Raw genomic sequence first — 21,102 nt, forward strand, 5'->3', positions numbered from 1 at the left:
TCTTACACACACTAACAGCCATAGATCGATTCTTCTTTATCGATCCTCAAATCCCACCCTGCTAGAAAGTCCAACTAGCAGAAACTTTCATCACTACCCTTCGTGCATCTGCGTGTCCTGCGAGAAAAGCAGTTATGTGTGTTTAAATACCGTTGTGCTGAACACCAGCTGTCCATCATGTAGCTCCGCCCCTCTCTCAGTAAGAAGTCGATTGCTTGTTCTGTGTCGGTAAAGGATCATTCTGACCTTGCTTAACCACAGAGAACATAAACATTAGCTGGTCACCATAGCAACCCAGCACTTCTGCAGAAATCCAACAGCGTGTCCAAGGTCAGTCTCGGTTCTCTTTGCATTTTAAAGAGACAGTCCACAGAAAGTATGAACGCCAGGGGCAGATTACACAGGGGACACATCGCTCAGTATCCACCCAAACAAGATCCTTCAGTTTGGCCAGACTGGGGTGGGGGGGCTATAACTCCCTCTGTTAAGCTGCCAGCAGAACTGAGAGCTACATAAGATTAGATGACTGAGTGAATCGCTTCCTACATTCACAGCAGGTGAACGGCCTCTCCCCAGTGTGAACTCAATGATGCACACTGGTTGATTTGGCTGAGAGAATCTTTTCCCAAAGTCTGAGCAGATCGGTCTCTACCCAGTGTGAAGTCGCTGGTGTGCCTTTAGGATGGATGACTGAGTGAATCCTTTCCCATAGTCTGAGCAGATCGGTCTCTACCCAGTGTGAAGTCGCTGGTGTGCCTTTAGGATGGATGACTGAGTGAATCCTTTCCCACAGTTTGAGCAGGTGAACGGCCGCTCCCCAGTGTGAACTCGCTGATGTACCTTCAGATGGGATGATGAAGTGAATCCCTTCCCGCAGTCTGAGCAGGTGATTTGCCACTCTCCGGTGTGAACTCCCTGGTGTGCCTTCAGTTGAGATAACTGAGTGAATCCTTTCCCACAGTCCGAGCAGGTGAACGGCTTCTCTCCAGTGTGAACTCGCTGATGTACCTTCAGATGGGATGACGAAGCGAATCCCTTCCCACAGTCTGAGCAGGTGATTTGCCACTCTCCAGTGTGAACTCCCTGGTGTGCCTTCAGTTGAGATAACTGAGTGAATCCTTTCCCACAGTCTGAGCAGGTGAACGGCTTCTCTCCAGTGTGAACTCGCTGATGTACCTTCAGATGGGATGAGCAAGTGAATCCCTTCCCGCAGTCCGAGCAGGTGAATGGCCTCTCTCTGGTGTGAACTCGCTGATGTACCTTAAGTTGAGGTAATTCGGTGAATCCCTTCCCGCAGTCTGAGCAGGAAAACGGCCACTCTCCGGTGTGAACTGACCGGTGTTTCAGTAACTTATATGACAAAGTGAATCGTTTCCCACAGTCTGAGCAGGTGAATGGCCTCTCCCCAGTGTGAACTGACTGGTGTCTCAGTAAGTGAGCTGAAGAAGTGAATGCATTGCCACAGTCCGAGCACGTGAACGGCTTCTCCCCAGTGTGAACTTGTTGATGTACCTTCAGTAGAGATGATGAAGTGAATCCCTTCCCACAGTCCGAGCAGGTGAATGGCCTCTCCCCCGTGTGAATTCGCTGATGTACCTTCAGTTGAGATGACTGAGCGAATCCCTTCCCACAGTCTGAGCAGTTGAATGGCCTCTCTCCGGTGTGAACTCGCTGATGTATCTTCAGTCGAGATAATTCAGTGAATCGCTTCCCACAGTCTGAGCAGGTGAACGGCCACTCTCCGGTGTGAACTGACTGGTGTCTCAGTAACTGATATGATGATGTGAATCCCTTCCCACATTCTGAGCAGGTGAATGGCCTCTCCCCATTGTGAACTGACTGGTGTCTCAGTAACTTATATGTGGAAGTGAATCCCTTCCCGCAGGCTGAGCAGTTGAATGGCCTGTCCCCAGTGTGAACTGACTGGTGTCTCAGTAACTGAGATGACTGAGTGAATCCTTTCCCACAGTCTGAGCAGGTGAACGGCCGCTCCCGAGTGTGAACTCGCTGGTGAGCCATTAGGTTAGTTGACTGAGTGAATTCTTCCCCACAAATTCCACAGATGACCAGCCTCTGCCCAATGTAAACTGATTGGTGTGTCCAGAGGTGGGATGACAGACTGAATCCCTTCTCACACACAGAACAGGTTAATGGCCTTGTCCCAGTGTGAACTTGCTGATGTACGTTCAGTTGAGATGACCGAGTGAATCCATTCCCACTGTCTGAGCAGATGAATGGGCTCCCCCCATGTAAACTAATGGGCGTGCCATTGGGTCAGATGATCGAGTGAATCCCTCCCCACAGTCTGAGCAGGAAGGATGATCGACTGAATCCCTTGCTGCACTTCTTAAATATCTGGACAGAGACAACAAAACTGGCGTGTTGTGTTCGAGATTCCCGTAGGCAAATTCCTTGTCATTTTTAACCTGTAAAAAGATTTACAAAATTCATCAATGGGTGCAGGACATTTCTAATGAGATCGCTTGAGTTGTCAAGGTGTCAGCTGGCATCACACTGTTACAGAGAAGAGTTGGAGAGAGAAATCATGTTCTAACTGGGCACGGTGCTGGTATCTGGAATGACCATCAAATTCTCTGATGCTCTTCCTGTCTCTATAAGAATGGGGCATTTCTACCATCTCCGATCTGTGACCTGGCTCAGTTTGACTCTCTCCGTTGGTATTATTCCCTGTTCCCACTGAGCTGCATGGGTTCCTGGCCCCACAGTAACTGAAACACTCTCACACAAGTAGCCTGCAATCCGTTCCATGCACCCACAACTCTCAGTGTAAATAAAGTTACCCCTGACATCCCCTCCGTATCAACTTTCAAGCACCTTAAAACTATGCTCCCTCACGTTAGCCATTTCAGCCCTGGGGAAAAAGCCTCTGGCTATCCACACGATCAGTGTCCCTCATCATCCTATACATCTGAAAAAGGCTCAAAACATAAACAAAGATATTATACATTTCTTTGAGGATTTGTTGGGAATAGACAACATTATGACAGTATAGATAGGGTACAGGTAAGCAGCTTTTTCCACTGAGGTTGGGTGGGACGACAACCAGAGGTCATGGGTAAGTGGGGAAGGTGAAAATTTAATGGGAACATTTGGAAAAGCTCTTCACTGAAATGGTCGTGAGAGTGTGGAATGAGATGCCAACACAAGTGGTGAATTTGAGCTCGGTTTCACCACTTAAGAGAAGTTTGGATGGGAGCGTGGATGGTAGGGGTATGGAGGGCGATGGTCCCGGTGCAGGTAGTTGCAATAGCCAGTTTAAATGTTTGTTTGGCATTGACTGGATTGGGCAAATAGCCTGTTTCTGTACTGAACTTCTCCATGTTTCTGTGACAGACAAGCTGGCCAAACTTGTTTGGAAGGGAAAATGTAGGAGTGACAACGGAGCAGCAATGGCTGGAGTTTCTGGGAGAATTCAGGAGCTGAGTGATCGGTACATCCCAAAGAAGTGGAAGCATTGTAAAGGCAGGAAGACACAACTGTGGCTGAAATGAGAAGCCAAAGCCAACATAAAAGCCAAAGAGAGGGCAAACAAAAGAGCAAAAACTATTCGAAGCTTTTAGAAACCAACAGAAGATGATTAAAAATAAGTCAGTTGAGCTCGGGGGTGGAATTATGATACTGTTACGTATCCAGGCAACAATAAATATAGATGAGATAGGCAAGGGTTTAACAACAAATAACACGTTTATTAAACACTGAAACAAACCCCCTCAAAAGTAAACAAACCCAAACGTAATCGGAACTCAGCTGCTGTGCAGCAGATTCACAGTTCTTAATAGCGCTGCATGTTCAAACAGTCTTTAAAGCAGTATTGAAAAAAAAAACAGTTCTTTAAAACGGTATGCCGAAAGTAAACAGTTCTTTAGAGCGATATGCCGAAAGTTCAAAAGCTCACAGTCCTTTTAAAAGGGAGAGACTTTTTAAGGCGATTTAAATTCTCTTCCACGTCGATGTCCTTCGATTCCCCGGCGTCGAACTTTCCCACGTAGAATTTTATAAAATATAACGGCTTAAAGGTACTGACCTTTCTTCCCACACTATTCTCAATCCTTTCTGGTCAACCCAGGGATTAACAGCGAGAATAGTCAACGAAATCCTTCCGAATGAGGATCAAACAAGGTCGAACTTTTCCACCTTCGAAAATCGGTTCTCCTCGATTTTTACCTTCCAAACTTTTCTTCACTCTCCACGGCAAAGAAACCGTTGGCAGTGACCTTTTAAACTTTAGGCATTATATAGAACTTCATTTTTAACTAAACTGCGTCATCACATTAAATCACGCAGTGACATGAAGTCATCTTGGCAAATTCCGCCACGAACTGCCCCACCTGACAAGGTGGGTCTTCCTTTTATACCCTGTAGAAAAAACCTGTCACATGACCTCTACTGGCGGGAAAATGACATCACTCCACCATCACAAGACCATTACCTCATGTCCAGTATAACTTCAACCCCAGTCACGTGACAAGGGTACCACTGTCACGTGTCACGGGTACGTAACACCTCCCTCCAAAAAAAGACATTTTTGGTCTGACAAGAACAAAAATTTTAACAATCACTTACAAGAAAAACAAATGTATAAATTATATAACATACACAATATACAATACAGTAGGAGTGTTACAATAAAAAAAACACTCCAAAAAAAAAATATTACATTGTACATTCAACATCGAGATAGACAATCAGCAACCACATTATCTTTACCTTTAATATGAGTTATCACAATATTGTACTCTTGTAACATCAAACTCCAATTTAACAATCTTCTGTTTTTGTTTTTCATCTTACTCAGAAAAACTAACGGATTATGATCAGTGTAAACAATAAGTGGTTTTTGAGTTGTACCAACATATACCTCAAAATATTCTAAAGCTAAAACAAGAGATAACAATTCTTTCTCTATTTTTGAATAGTTTCTTTGATGCTTATTAAATTTCTTAGAAAAGTAAGCTACTGGATGATCAACCTCATCACCCTCATTCCTTTGCATCAATACTGCTCCCGCAGCTTCATCACTAGCATCTACAGCTAATGAAAAAGGTTTTTCAAAGTCAGGTGCCTTAAGCACAGGTTGTTGACATATCATTGTTTTCAATTTTTCAAATGCTTCCTGACAAAACACTGTCCACACAAACTTCACATTCTTCTGCAGAAGATTAGTTAATGGAAGGGCAACATTAGCAAAATTCTTACAAAATTTTCTATAATATCCTACCATTCCCAAAAATCTTCTGAGAGTTTTTTTCCCCGTCGGAGTGGGAATCTCTAAAATTGCCTGAACTTTTGCCGGAACAGGAGCTACCTTACCTTGACCTACAACATAACCAAGGTAAGTCACAGTGGCATGTCCAAATTCACTCTTGGCTAAATTAATAGTCAAGTTAGCTTTTGAAAGCTTTTCAAACAATTTCTCCACCGCAATAATGTGTGCTTCCCAAGTATCATTTCCTGTCACTAAATCATCAATATAAGCATCAGTATCTTTCAATCCCTGAATCACAGAATTAATCATCCTCTGGAAAGTACCTGGGGCATTCTTCATCCCAAATGGAAGAACATTATACTCATATAACCCAGATGGAGTTACAAATGCAGAAATCTCTCTACCTCTGTCCGTTAATGGAACACACCAATACCCTTTCAATAAATCAATCTTTGTAAGGAACTTTGCTTTCCCAACTTTATCTACACAATCATCTACTCTAGGAATTGGATATGCATCTGTTTTCGTTACAGCATTCACCTTCCTATAGTCCGTACAAAACCTAATACTACCATCAGGTTTTGGCACCATAACACATGGCGAACTCCAATTCGAGTTAGAATGTCTAATAATATCATTCTCTAACATGTATTCAATTTCTTTCTCAGCAAGTTCACATTTTTCCATGTTCATCCTATATGGATGTTGTTTAATAGGTTTGGCAACTCCAACATCTACATCATGTGAAACTATAGTAGTCCTTCTCGGAACATCTGGAAACAAATCCTTATACTTAAAAATCAATTCCTTCATCTGTTGTTTCTGCTCTAGCTGTAAATGTGCTAATTTCTCATCCATATTTTCCAGAATGGTCGAATTAGGTAACCTAACAGAAACAATGTTAGATTTAGAATGAAAGTCAGATGAATCATCTATCATGTTCCCAGTTAAATCAAACTCATTCTCACTAACCACAACAGTGACAGTATCAGGTTGTTTCTCAAAATATGGTTTAATCATATTTATGTGGCAAAGTTGTGTTGACCTTCTACAATCTGGAGTTTTTATTACGTAATCCACATCATTGATTCTAGACACAATTTCATAAGGACCATGAAATCTAGCTTGAAAAGGATTTGTCTGCACTGGGAAAAGAACCAACACCTTATCTCCAGGCTTAAACATCCTCATCCTAGCTTCCTTATCATACCAAGTTTTAATTTTCTCCTGAGCCAACTTTAAATTTTCCTTGGCTAAGCTACAAGCTTTATGTAACCTGTCCTTAAATTTCAAAACATAGTCCAACAAATTAGTATGCACTTCCTTACTAATCCACTGTTCCTTCAATAAAGCTAAAGGTCCTCTAACTCTATGCCCAAACACAAGTTCAAATGGACTAAAACCTAAAGAATCCTGTACCGATTCCCTTACTGCAAATAAAAGTAAGTTTATACTCTCATCCCAGTCACTTTCATTTTCCACACAATATGTCCTAATCATATTCTTGAGAGTAGAATGAAACCTCTCCAAGGCACCTTGCGATTCTGGATGGTATGCAGACGAAGTGATTTGCTTAGCTCCCAATTTATAAACTATCTGTTGAAACAATCCAGACATAAAATTACTACCTTGATCAGTTTGTATTTCCTTAGGCAATCCAAAATAAGTAAAGAATTTTATAAGAGCCTTCGTCACAGTTTTAGCTTTTATATTCCTAAGTGGTACTGCCTCTGGAAACCTAGACGAAGTACACATGATAGTCAACAAATACTGATAACCAGTTTTTGTCTTTGGTAATGGACCAACACAATCTACAATAACTTTAGAAAACGGTTCACCAAATGCTGGAATAGGTTGTAATGGAGCTACTGGTGTAACCTGATTTGGTTTACCCACAATTTGACAAGTATGGCACGTCTTACAAAACATCGCCACATCTTTTCTTAAACCAGGCCAGTAAAAATGTTTTAAAATCTTGTCCACAGTTTTCCTTACCCCTTGATGTCCACCTAAAGGCACACTATGAGCTAAAGTCAAAATCTCATTCCGATAAACTTTAGGAACAACTACCTGATAAACAACATTCCATTCCTCACTTGCAGGAATTGTAGGCGACCTCCACTTCCTCATCAACACTCCTTTTTCCAAGTAATATCCTACTGACACCTTCTCAATTTCACTACCTAGTAAAGCTTGTTCCCTTAATTTTACAATCTCAGGATCTCTATTCTGCTCTGCTATCAACTCCTTCCGAGACAGAGATAAATCTTCATAGTCAGACTTACTCCCAGAATCTTGTTCAAACAACGAAGGTAAGAAAGTCTCTGACACATCCTCAAAACTCACATCCTGAGTTGAACAGTCATGAGTAACAACCTCATTCTGCACATCAATCTTTTTAGCCATATCTCTAGTCACAACACAGGAAGAATCTGTGTTAGAATTCACCTCTGGTTCCTCTGATTCCATTGTCAAATGCACTTCAGGAAAAACTTGTCCACCTGCCAAGTCATTACCTAACAAGAAAGAAATACCCTTCACAGGTAAGCTATGCTGTAATCCTACTTTAACAAATCCTGTAACTAACCCTGACTTTAAATTTACTTCATGTAAATGTACAGGCATAAAATCACTTCCAACACCTCTTATGTAATTTACCTCACCAGTATCACTCTCTTCATTAAACTTCAACACACTATCTAACATCAGTGATTGAGAAGCTCCAGTATCCCTAAGAATTTTTATTGGCACCAGAGTAGATCCGTCTTTCAAGGATACAAACCCTTCAGTTATAAAGTGATCATATCCCTTTCTAACTTTGTCAGACTCTAACAAATCCTCATTTGTGTTTACCAAACCCTGTAACTTTACAGGTGCTTCAGTATGTTGCACACAAGCATCTGGAACTGCTTCCTTCTCTTTCTTTTTCAATTTGAAACAGTTAGCTATTACATGGCCAGGCTTCTTACAATAGTTACAAATAAGACCAAACTGTCTTTCCTTCACAGGTTTACCTTCCTCCTTACCTTTCTCATTAACCTCTGATTTAATTTCTAATTTACCTGGAGTCTCCATATTATTTTTCCTCTTGAAAATTCTACCCTGAAGAAATTTATTCTTATGGATTAAAACATACTCATCAGCTAATCTAGCACAGTCCTGCAATTTATCAGTATCCCTCTCATTTAAGTAGGTCCTTACTTCAACAGGAATGCTTCTTTTAAATTCCTCCATTAAAATCAGCTCTCTCAATGTATCATAGTCCTCATTTACATTTTTAGAAGAAACCCATCTCTCAAAACACATAGCTTTATCATAGGCAAATTCCACATAAGTCTTTTCCACAGACTTTTTCAAACTCCTGAATCTTTCTCTATATGCTTCTGGGACCAATTCATATGCTTTGAGAATATTTGTTTTCACAATATCATAATCTAATGCTTGCGCAGCAGTTAAAGCTGTGTAAACTTGTTGTGCCTTGCCTTTAATCACACTCTGTAACAACACTGACCATTTATCTTTCGGCCACTCTGACATCCGAGCAATAGTTTCAAAATGTTGAAAATATCTTTCCACTTCTGTTTCACTAAATGGAGGGACCAATTTAATTTCTTGGCTAGCAACAAACGGTTTTCTAGAATCAGAAGACTGATTCTCAGACCTTAAATTCTCCATTGCATATTTAAACTCTCTCTTTTTCTGTTCAGATTCCAATTTATAACGCTCCAACTCTGCTTTACTTTGTTCCAACCTCATTTGTTCAATTTGCAACTGCATCTCCAGATTACTTACTGGAAACGATTCTAAAATCGATTCATCAAAATCACCCGAAGCCACAAAATGTGATGCGATCTTTCTCTGTATTACAGCCTTTGATGTAGTCGCCAAAATACCTTTAAGTTGCAATCTCTTAGCAATCTCAGATACTTCAGTTTTTTTCGCCTTCGCTAACAAATCCGCGTCTGGCGAATCCAGAAACTCATCAATATTCATCGTTGCCAAATACCACTCACAAGCCAATCAAACAAAAAAACCCGAGCAATCCCCGTTACCAAAACACCGATTCAAAATTCAAAAAACATTTTAAACTCAAACGATCCAAATCCCGGACGAGCCCCCATAATTAATGTTACGTATCCAGGCAACAATAAATATAGATGAGATAGGCAAGGGTTTAACCACAAATAACACGTTTATTAAACACTGAAACAAACCCCCTCAAAAGTAAACAAACCCAAACGTAATCGGAACTCAGCTGCTGTGCGGCAGATTCACAGTTCTTAATAGCGCTGCATGTTCAAACAGTCTTTAAAGCAGTATTGAAAAAAAAAACAGTTCTTTAAAACGGTATGCCGAAAGTAAACAGTTCTTTAGAGCGATATGCCAAAAGTTCAAAAGCTCACAGTCCTTTTAAAAGGGAGAGACTTTTTAAGGCGATTTAAATTCTCTTCCACGTCGATGTCCTTCGATTCCCCGGCGTCGAACTTTCCCACGAAGAATTTTATAAAATATAACGGCTTAAAGGTACTGACCTTTCTTCCCACACTATTCTCAATCCTTTCTGGTCAACCCAGGGATTAACAGCGAGAATAGTCAACGAAATCCTTCCGAATGAGGATCAAACAAGGTCGAACTTTTCCACCTTCGAAAATCGGTTCTCCTCGATTTTTACCTTCCAAACTTTTCTTCACTCTCCATGGCAAAGAAACCGTTGGCAGTGACCTTTTAAGCTTTAGGCATTATATAGAACTTCATTTTTAACTAAACTGCGTCATCACATTAAATCACGCAGTGACATGAAGTCATCTTGGCAAATTCCGCCACGAACTGCCCCACCTGACAGGGTGGGTCTTCCTTTTATACCCTGTAGAAAAAACCTGTCACATGACCTCTACTGGCGGGAAAATGACATAACTCCACCATCACAAGACCATTACCTCATGTCCAGTATAACTTCAACCCCAGTCACGTGACAAGGGTACCACTGTCATGTGTCACGGGTACGTAACAATACTGTTATCATTAATGAGTCTTGGTAGCACCCAACAGTCTGAGGCATTTAGAGGAACAAAATATCGGGGGCCTCAATATCTCTTGAAATCCAAGATTCCCTGCACTAGTTACCTTTCAACATACAAACTCTACACTCTCAAAAATGTCACTTCTGAAGGCCTCCCGCTTACCAAGTACTCCTTTGCCAGAAAACGGCCTATCCCAAACAACACTTTTCAGGTCCTTTTGACAGCATCAAAACTGACCTTTCATCCCCTCTGTTCTGTTCCCCTAACTAACGAATCCCCTATCACCCGTTTGACTTTCCTCTGCCAGGTAATCCCTCCCTCCCCAACAGTTTCTAAAGCGGCCCACCTGGTTGTTGTGTGGGATGGCAACAAGAGTACTCTGTGATGGCTATTTAACTTCATTCCCTTTCATGTCTCTCAACCAGTTTCCTGTGTCCTGCACCTTAGGTGCAACTCACCTCCCTTCCTGTCATATCTATCACCCCTCCAACTGCTGGATGATCCAGAATTCATCCATTTTCAGCTCCAACTCCTTAAAGTGCAGCTGGACGCACATCTTGTAGGTTAGGGTGTCAGGGACACTGGAGTTCTCCCCACCTTCCGACCAATGTCCCCTCTAATTTGTAATGACCAGTGTGCACATAAATCTTGTACTGTGCATTCTCTTACCCAGTGACGACATGTGCACTGTGAATTTTATATAGAGAGGTATTCATTTTAACAGCCAGCAAATCACTGTCTGTAAGAACTGTGATCTCCTCTGGGCTCGATCCAGTTCATCTGCACTCTCACACCATGTCGCAGGCCTGTAACGGGTAATGAAGGATTTTCTCACCAGTGCTTTTGCACATTGTCCATAAGTGGTTTGCTTGCTAAATTATGCTTTAAAAAGTCAGATTTCCAAATATCACTCCAATTCTTCCCTCTTGTAAACTCTCCAACAACTTTTGCATCACCACAATACACACAGGTATCACCAGTTTCTGTATTGTACATAAATATTTCCCCTGAACCCTCCCCCAGGTGACTGACGGTGGTGAACTCAGTGATGGTAATTCCAATGAATATGAAGGGAAGGGCAGTAGTCTGTCTCACTGGAGTCTGGCACATTTGTGATGTGAAAGCTACTTGTTGCCCAGGGCAAAGGTTTTTGATATCATTATCTTCCCACAGAGAATGGTACAAAACATGTCGTCACGGGTAGAAAATTCCAGAACAAAAGGAGGTGGAACAAGCAACACACACAAAATGCTGGAGGAAATCAGCAGGCCAGGCAGCATCTATGGAAAAGAGTACTAATGCTGAGTTCCACCGGCATTTTGTGTGTGTTGCTTGGATTTCCAGCATCTGCAGATTTCCTCTTGTCAGTGATCGGAGGTAGAACAAAGGTGATTTTCTCAACTGGTGATGTAAAAGATTTTGTTCCCTTTCTCCGAGTTCCTAATCCTTGCATTTAGATAGCTGGAGCTCAGCTCTGTCTGAGAGATCCATCGGTTCCCATTCCCTCATCAGCCGGAAGCTCCCCGGGGCCCGTGTACGGATCGTGGGGCTGAGAGAGAGGGAAGAGAGCAGGACTGTCCCAGAATTGCGGGTCACGGTTTTCGAAGTTCACAGGAATTATCCCGAAGTCGGTGTTTAAGATAAAAACACGGAAAATCGCTCTTACCTGCAACCGACATTTTCAAGGCCTTCAGTGTACTGCGCGCATGCGTGATACTCGGGGACGTCCTCAGCCCGACGCCTGCGCATTTCATCGGTGCCTCAACGACGGCGAAATTTTTAACTCATGGCCCTATGGGTAATCACGGTGCCATTAAAGATTTGTGCAGGCACCGGTTCAAGGTCCATACCTTATTGTTTTCGTGTGTATCGAAAAATCTGCAGCTGTTTTAACGCAGACAGCAGCTCCCATAAGCAATATACTCAATATCAACGTGTATCTAATGCCAAAGTAAAATGCAGTTATAAAACACAGGAGATTCTGCAGTTGCTGGAAATACAGAGACGCACACACACAAAATGCTGGAGGAACTCTGCAGTTCAGGCAGCAACTAAGCAGCGGAGTACACAGGCTAGGCATGCTCGGTCTAAACGTTGTCTTTTTATTCCTCTTCACAATTGCTGCCTGACTGTTGATTTCCACCAGTATTTTGCAGAAATTAACCAGCTTTTTTTTCGATCAACCAGTTTCCAAATGCTTCTAATCTTTCTTTTGTAGCCACATCCTGCTGGTCTGATTCCTCCTCCTCGTAATCTCTAGACCCCATCTCTCTTTGCAGCCCCAAAGCCTGACTCAATCTGGCAACTCTTTGGTTTTTGACTCTGCACCATCGAAGATTCACTCGCTAGTCTGCTGTCAGACTTTAGAGGTGCATTGTGTTACGAGACTGCAGGTTCGTTTTCTGTGAGTGTCCCTTTAAGTGCCTGATTGAGGCGGGTCTTTGACGTAAAACACAAAGGGTGAGGGGGAGGGGGAGGGAGAGGGAGGGGGAGGGTGGAGAGAGGGAGGGGAGGGGGAGAGGGGAGGGGAGGGGGAGAGGGGAGGGGAGGGGGACGGGAGAGGGGAGGGGAGGGGGACGGGAGAGGGGAGGAGAGGGGAGAGGGGCGAGAACGTCAAAACCACAGTGAGCTCATCGTCTTATTCAGCCCGGAGAAAATCATGCAGGGAATTCATGCAGGTGTATAAGATGATGAGAGGCATTGGTCGTGTGGATAGCCAGAGGCTTTTTCCCAGTGCAGAAACGGCTAACACGAGGGGGAATAGGTTTAAGCTGCTTGGAAGTAGGTACAGAGGAGATATCAGAGCAAAATTTTTTAAGCAAAGAGTGGTGTGTGTGTGGAATGCACTGCCAGCGACGGTGGTAGAGGCGGATACAATAGGGTCTTTTAAGAGACTCTCAGATAGGTACATGGAGCTTAGGAAAATAGATTTCTATGATTCTATGAAATTCAAGGGAAATCTCCTATCCCACGGAGTGGTGACTAGTTGCAACCTGTCATCTCAGGGAGAGTGAGAGGGGAACGGCAGTGGTAGATTTTGATATACGGATATGGAACAGAAGCATGGGCAGGAACCAGATGGGCCGAGTGGCCTTTCTAGTGTACATTTTGAGTGTGATAGAGACAGTAAGTACCTGACACACGGGATTTGATACAGAAGTGATTTATCTTTCACAGCCCCACAATATTAAACACCAGTCTAGTTTAAGGCTAACATCAGCAGAACAGACTCCTCCAATGCTCAGTGACCAGGGTTCAGTCCTGGGTGCGATGAGCAGCCGCAAGAACTGCAGAATCTGACAGTAACAGTCCCTCATGAACCTGCAGCTGCCTTCAGTTACTGTGATGGTTAGACTTTTAACACAGAGCTGATTTGAACTTCCTCCCTGATGTGGGTTCAGACCGAAGATGTAGGGGAGAAGGAAAACAAAAAGATGATAAAGTTGCTTCCACCGTTAGGGATAAACAGAGAGGAAGAGGTGGAGAGTTTCTTAAATGCATCTATTTTAATGCTAGGAGCATTGTCAGATAGGTGGATTAGCTTAGAGTATGGATTGATAGCTGGAAATATGATGTTGTAGCTATTAGTGAAACATGGTTGCAGGACAGGTGTGACTGGCAACTAAATATTCCTGGATTTCGTTGTTTAAGGTGTGATAGAATTGGAGGGGCAAGAGGGGGAGGCGTTGCATTGCTTGTCAGAGAAAATATCGGGGTGGTGTTTTGACAGGACAGATTAGAGGGCTCCTCTAGGGAGACTATTTGGGTGGAATTGAGGAATGGGAAAGGTGTAGTAACACTTATAGGGGTGTATTATAGACCACATAATGGGGAGCGAGAATTGGAGGAGCAAATTTGTAAGGAGATAGCAGATATTTGTAGTAAGCACAGGGTTGTGATTGTGGCAGATTTTAATTTTCCACACATAGATTGGGAAGCCCATTCTGTAAAATGGCCGGATGGTTTTGAGTTTGTAAAATGTGTGCAGGATAGTTTTTTGCAGCAATACATAGAGGTACCAACTAGAGAAGGGGCAGTGTTGGATCTCCTGCTGGGAATGAGATAGCTCAGGTGACAGAGGTATGTGTTGGGGAGCACTTTGGGTCCAGTGATCACAATACCATTAGTTTCAATATAATTATGGAGAACGATAGGACTGGACCCAGGGTTGAGATTTTTGATTGGAGAAAGGCTAACTTTGATGAGATGCGAAAAGATTTAGGAGTGGATTGGGACAATTTGTTTATGGGAAGGATATAACAAAGAAATGGAGTTCATTTAAAGGTGAAATTTTGAGGGTACAGAATCTTTATGTTCCTTTTAGGTTGAAATGAAAGGTTAAAAGTTCGAGAGAGCCATAGTTTTCAAGAGATATTGTAAACATTGTTCGGAAAAAGAGAGAGATCTATAATAAATATAGGCAGCATGGAGCAAATGAGGTGCTCGAGGAATATAAAGAATGTAAAAAGAATCTTAAGAAAGAAATTAGAAAAGCTAAAAGAGGATATGAGGCTGTTTTGGCAAGTAAGGTGAAAATGAATCCAAAGGGTTTCTACAGTTATATTAATAGCAAAACGATAGTGAGGGATAAAATTGGTCCCTTAGAGAATCAGAGTGGACAGCTACGGGGGAGATTTTGAAAAATTATTTTCATTGGTATTCACTAAGGAGAAGAATATTGAATTGTGTAAGGTAAGAGAAACAAGTAGGGTAGTTATGGAAACTCTGATGCTTAAAGAAGAGGAAGTACAGGAGCTTTTAAGGAATATAAAAGTGGACAAGTCTCCGGTTCCTGATAGGATATTCCCTAGAACCTTGAGGGAAGTTAGTGTAGAGATAGCAGGAGCTCTGACGGAAATATTTCAAATGTCATTAGAAACGGGGATGGTGCCGGAAGATTGGCGAATTGCTCATGTTGTTCCATTGTTTAAAAAGGGTTCTCAGAGTAAACCTAGCAATGATGGGCCTGTACGTTTGACGTCAGTGGTGGGTAAATTAATGGAAAATATTCTTAGATATGGTATATAATTATCTGATTAGACAGGGTCTGATTAGGAACAGTCAACATGGATTTGTGCGTGGAAGATCATGTTTGACAAACCGTATTCAACTTTTTGAAGTGGTTACTAGGAAAGTTGATGAGGGTAAAGCAGTGAATGTTGTCTATAGGGACTTCAGTAAGGCCTTTGACAAGATTTCACATGGAAGGTTAGTTAGGAAGGTTCAATCATTAGGTATTAATATTGAAGTAGTAAAATGGATTCAACAGTGGCTGGATGGGAGATGCCAGAGAGTAGTGGTGGATAACTGTTTGTCAGGTTAGAGGCCGGTGACTAGTGGTGTGCCTCAGGGATCAGTACTGGGTCCAATGTTGTTTGTCATATACATTAATGATCTGGATGATGGGGTGCTAAATTGGATTAGTAGGTATGCAGATAATACTAAGATAGGTGGCGTTGTGGATAATGAAGTAGGTTTTCAAAGCTTGCAGAGAGATTTAAGCCAGTTAGAAGAGTGGACAAAAAGATGGCAGATGGAGGTTAATGTTGATAAGTGTGAGGCACTACATTTTGGTAGGTCTAATCAAAATAGGACATACATGCTAAATGGTAGGGCATTGAATAATGCAGTAGAACAGAGTGATCTATGGGGCATAGATAATAGAATGATGGTGAATAGTCCTCTGAAGGTGGAATCTCATGTGGATAGATTTGTGAAGAAAGCTTTTGGTATGCTGACCTTTATAAATCAGAGCATTGAGTATAGGAGTTGGGATGTAATGTTAAAATTATACTAGGCATTGTTCAGGCCAAATATGGAGTATTGTGTGCAGTTCAGTTCACCGCATTATAGGAAAGATTTCAATAGAATTGAGAGAGTATGGAAAAGATTTACTAGAATGTTACCTGGGTTTAAACACCTAAGTTACAGAGAAAGGTTGAACAAGTTAGATCTTTATTCTTTGGAGTGTAGAAGGTTGAGGGGGGACATAATAGAGGTATTTAAAATTATTATGGGGATAGATGGATTTGACATGGATAGGCTTTTTCCATTGAGAGTAGGGGAGATTCAAACACGAGGACTTCAGTTGAGAGTTAGGGGGAAAAAGTTTAGGGGTAACACGAGTGGGAACTTCTTTACTCAGAGAGTGGTAGCTGTGTGGAGGAGCTTCTAGTAGAATTGGTAAAAGCAGGTTCAATATTTTTTTTAAAATGGATAGGTATATGGACAGGAAAGGAATGGAGGGTTATGGGCTGAGTGCAGGTTGGTGGGATTAGGTGAGAGTAAGCTTTCAGCATGGACTAGAAGGGCTGAGATGGCCTGTTTCCGTGCTGTAATTGTTATATGGTTATATAATTACCATCCAGAAATAATATTACAGGATAAACAAGCAGGACTAACTCCCTCAATAGATATAACCATTCCCAACACCCACATCTCCCTCGACCAATGGAGCACCTCACAATAGGTATTGTTTGTGTCATCAGTCAGACAACCAAATTATTTTCTGTCAATCAGCTTCGAAATGTTGCTACTCTGTTATTCGTTTCCACTCCCTGCTGCTGATTCCCTTCTCATGGTCCGTTCTTACACCAACCATTTCCCGGAGCCCCACACTCTGCCCTGTGCAGACCTGCCTCTGCTTTCTGACCCTGCTCCGTTGAACATCCAACAGATGGTTTCCCATTCTGCTTTCAGTCTTTAGAGGACAGTGGTGTTCTCTAACAACACTTTAGAAGCAGGGAAAATGACCCATAATGTGGAAATGAGCCCTAAATAAGGAGGTTAACTCCCAATGTCATTCTTCCTGAGCCCAGAGATTAGAGGGACAAAGGACATCTGAGACAGAACTGCAGTCAGCTCGACTTTTACAGTCTGCAGAGAATTCAAGGGAAACCTCTTCACCCACAGAGTGGTGACTGTTTGGAACCCATCTCACAGGGAGAGCGAGAGGGGAACAACAGGGGAGGATTTAAAGGGACTGTCGTGTAGTTGAAACTCTGGCAAGGTCCAGCCAGCCTGATTTGACTCTCTACTGTACACTAGGTGTGTTATAAATTCACTAAGTACCAGAGACAAAGTTTAAAATAGAACTGACTTATTTGTCACAGATGCAGAATATTAAACTCCAGTCCCATTAAAGGTGAATATGCAGCAGAAGAAACCCCTCTCATGCCCAGTGACCAGGGTGCAGAACTGGGTGTGGTGAGCAGCAGCAATAATTGCAGAGTTCAGCACCGACAGTCACTCTCGAAATTGCATTCAGCAACGGTGATGGACACACATCCAGTGAACGATCTCTCCAGTGTGAACTCAATGATGCACATTTGGTTGATTTGGCTGAGTGAATCTCTTCCCAAAGTCCGAGCAGGTGACCAGAGTCTCCCCGGTGTGAACGGACTGGTGTGCTCGCAGGTGGGATGACTGAGTGAATCCCTTCCCACAGTCTGAGCAGGTGAATGGCCTCTCCCCAGAGTGAACTCGCTGATGTACCTTAAGTTTATATGACGAAGTGAATCCTTTCCCACAGTCTGAGCAGGTGAATGGCCTCTCCCCAGTGTGAACTGACCGGTGTGCTTGTAGGGTAGCGAACCGTGTGAATGCCTTCCCACAGTCTGAGCAGGTGAACGACCTCTCCCCAGTGTGAACTCGCTGATGTGCTTGTAGGTGGGATGACTGAGTGAATCCTTTCCCACAGTCTGAGCAGGTGAATGGCCTCTCCCCAGTATGAACTCGCTGATGTACCTTAAGTTGAGATGACGAATTGAATCTTTTCCCACAGTCTGAGCAGGTGAACGGCCTCTCACCAGTGTGTACTAACTGATGTCTCAGTAGGTGAGATGACAACGCGAATCCCTTCCCACAGACTGAGCAGGTGAACGGCCTCTCCCCAGTGTGAACTCGCTCATGTAGCTTAAGATTAGATGACGAAGTGAATCCTTTCCCACAGTCTGAGCAGGTGAATGGCCTCTCCCCAGTGTGAACTCGCTGATGTATCTTAAGTTGGAATGATGAAGTGCATTCTTTCCCACAGTCTGAGCAGCTGAACGGCCTCTCCCCAGTGTGAACTCGCTGATGCACTTTAAGGTTAGATGATGAAATGAATCCTTTCCCACAGTCTGAGCAGATGAACGGCTTCTCCCCAGTGTGAACTCGCTGATGTAACTTAAGTTCAGATGACGAAGTAAATGTTTTCCTACAGTCAGAGCAGGTGAATGGCCTCTCACCAGTGTGAATTGACTGGTGTCTCAGTAGGTGAGCTGACAACGTGAATCCCTTCCCACAGTCTGAGCAGGTGAACGGCCGCTCACCAGTGTGAACTCGCTGGTGAGCCATTAGGTCAGATGACCGAGTGAATCCTTCCCCACAAATTCAATGTGCACTGACTGGTGTATCCAACAGGCAGGAAGACCGTCTCAATCCATTCTCAGCCACAGAACAGGTGAATGGCCTTGCCCATGGTGATCCTGCTGATGTACCTTCAGTTGAAATGACCGACTGAATCCATTCCCACAGTCTGAGCAGATAAATGGATTCCCCCCGTGTAAATTGACAGGCGTGCCAGTCGATCAGATGATCGACTGAATCCCTCCCCACAGTCTGACTAGGAATGATGATCGAGTGAATCACTCCCCACAGTCTGAGTAGGAATGATGATCGAGTGAATCCCTCCCCACAGTCTGAGTAGGAATGATGATCGAGTGAATCCCTTGTTCCACTTCTTAAATATCTGGACATAGACAACAAAACAGCGTATTGTGTTCGACCTTCCCGTAGATAATTTCCTTGTCGTTTTTAACCTGAAAAAGATTTATAGTACATCAATGGGTGAAGGACAATATTTCAGACGAGATTACTTGAGATGTGAAGGTGTGATCTGGCATCACACTGTTACAGTGAGGTTCAACGCAAGTTGGAGAGAGAAATCATCTTCCAGCTGGGCACAGTGCTGGTATCTGGAATGACCATCAAACTCTCTGATGATCTTCCTGTCTCTATAAGAATGGGGCATTTCTGCCATCACCAATCTGTGACCTGGCTCAGTTTGACTCTCTCCATTGGTATAATTCTCTGTTCCCACTGAGCTGCAAGAGTGCCTGGCCCCACAGTAACTGAAACACTCTCACACAAATACCCTTTGTTGACGTGCAGCTGGGATTTTCTTTTATCTACTGTCAATGTAAAGTGCCACAGTTTTGAAGCCATGTAAACATTTCCTGCCCAGATGAATGCGCACAGCTGTTAAAATGAATTAAATGAATAATCATATTATTTCAGGTTCTTGTCACAGTCACAGAAAAGTACAACACAGAATCAGGCCCTTTGGCCCATCTAGTTTGTGTTGAACTACTTAAACTGTCTGCTCCTGTACCCCTACCATCCAGGTACCTATACAACCCTCTTAGAAGTTGAAACTGAGCTCGCATGGACCAGCTGGGTTTTCTGTTCATTCCACACCTGGATGACCGTCAGTGGAAGAAGTTTCCCCTCATGTTTCCCTTAACATTTCACCTTTCACCCTTAACCCATGGCCTCTGGTTGTAGTCCCACTCCATCTCAGTGGAGAAAGCCAGCTTGCATTTACCCCATCTATAACACTCATAATTTTGGTATGCCTCCATCAAATCTCCCCTCAATCTTCTACATTCCAAGGAATTCCAATTTTGGGGGATATTAACATGCGAGTGGATTGGGAAAATCAGGTCAGCACTGGATCTCAAGAGAGAGAATTTGTAGAATGTCTCCGAGACTGCTTTTTAGAACAGCTTGTTGTTGAGCCCACTAGGGGATCGGTTGTACTGGATTGGGTATTGTGTGATGAAACAGAGGTAATTAGAGAGATGGAAGTGAAGGAACCCTTAGGAGGCAGTGATCACAACATGATTGAGTTCCTGTGAAATTTGAGAAAGAGAAGCCAAAATCCGATGTGTCGGTATTTCAGTGGAGTAAAGGATATTACAGTGGCATGAGAGAGGAACTGGCTAAGGTTAACTGGAAAGGGAAACTAGCAGGAAGGATGGCACAGCAGCAGTGGCTGGAGTTTATGCGAGAAGTGAGAAAGGTGCAGTACAGATATATTCCAAAGAAAAAGAAATTTTCGAATGGAAAAAGGATGCAACCGTGGCCGACAAGAGAAGTCAAAGCCAAAGTAAAAGCACAGCAGAGGGCATACAAGGAAGCAAAAATTAGTGTGAAGACAGAAGATTGTGAAGTTTTTAAAAGCTGACAGAAGGAAACTAAGAAGGTCATTAAGAGGGAAAAGATGAACTATGAAAGGAAGCTAGCAAATAATATCAAAGAGGATACTAAAAGCTTTCTCAAGTATATAAAGAGTAAAAGACAGGTGTGAGTAGATATAGGACTGATAAAAAATGATGCTGGAGAAATTGTAATGGGAGATAAGGAGATGGCGGAGGAACTGAACAAGGATTATGCATCAGTCTTCACTGAGGAAGACATCAGAAATATAACGGACATTCAAGGGTGTCAGGGAAGAGAAATATGTGCAGTCACAATTACGACAGAGGAAGTACTCAGAAAGCTGAATAGTCTAAGGGTAGATAAATCTCCTGGACCAGATGGAATGCACCCTCGTGTTCTGACGGAGGTAGCAGTGGAGATTGCGGAGGCATTAGCAATGATCTTTCAAAAGTCGATAGATTCTGGCCTGGTTCCGAGGGCTGGAAGATTGCAAATGTCACTCCGCTACTTAAGAAGGGGGCAAGGAAGCAAAAAGGAAATTATAAACCTGTTATCTTGACATCGGTGGTTGGGAAGTTGTTGGAGTCAATCGTCAAGGATGAGGTTATGGAGTACCTGGAGACATATGACAAGATAGGCAGAACTCAGCAT

The 21,102-nt window shown here is 42.9% G+C and overlaps 1 protein-coding gene across 1 annotated transcript in view; it reads right to left on the minus strand.

Annotated features, from left to right (window-relative positions):
• Positions 1 to 21,102, minus strand: part of LOC140722883 (uncharacterized) — a 222,387-nt gene that overhangs the window by 162,328 nt on the left and 38,957 nt on the right. Inside the window, 3 exon segments of the mRNA XM_073037517.1 lie at positions 734 to 2,254; positions 16,144 to 16,154; positions 17,578 to 18,618. Coding sequence (XP_072893618.1) covers positions 734 to 2,254; positions 16,144 to 16,154; positions 17,578 to 18,618 — 2,573 coding nt within the window.

Source organism: Hemitrygon akajei, unplaced genomic scaffold (assembly GCF_048418815.1).
Source record: "Hemitrygon akajei unplaced genomic scaffold, sHemAka1.3 Scf000092, whole genome shotgun sequence".
Classification (NCBI taxonomy): Eukaryota; Metazoa; Chordata; class Chondrichthyes; order Myliobatiformes; family Dasyatidae; genus Hemitrygon; species Hemitrygon akajei.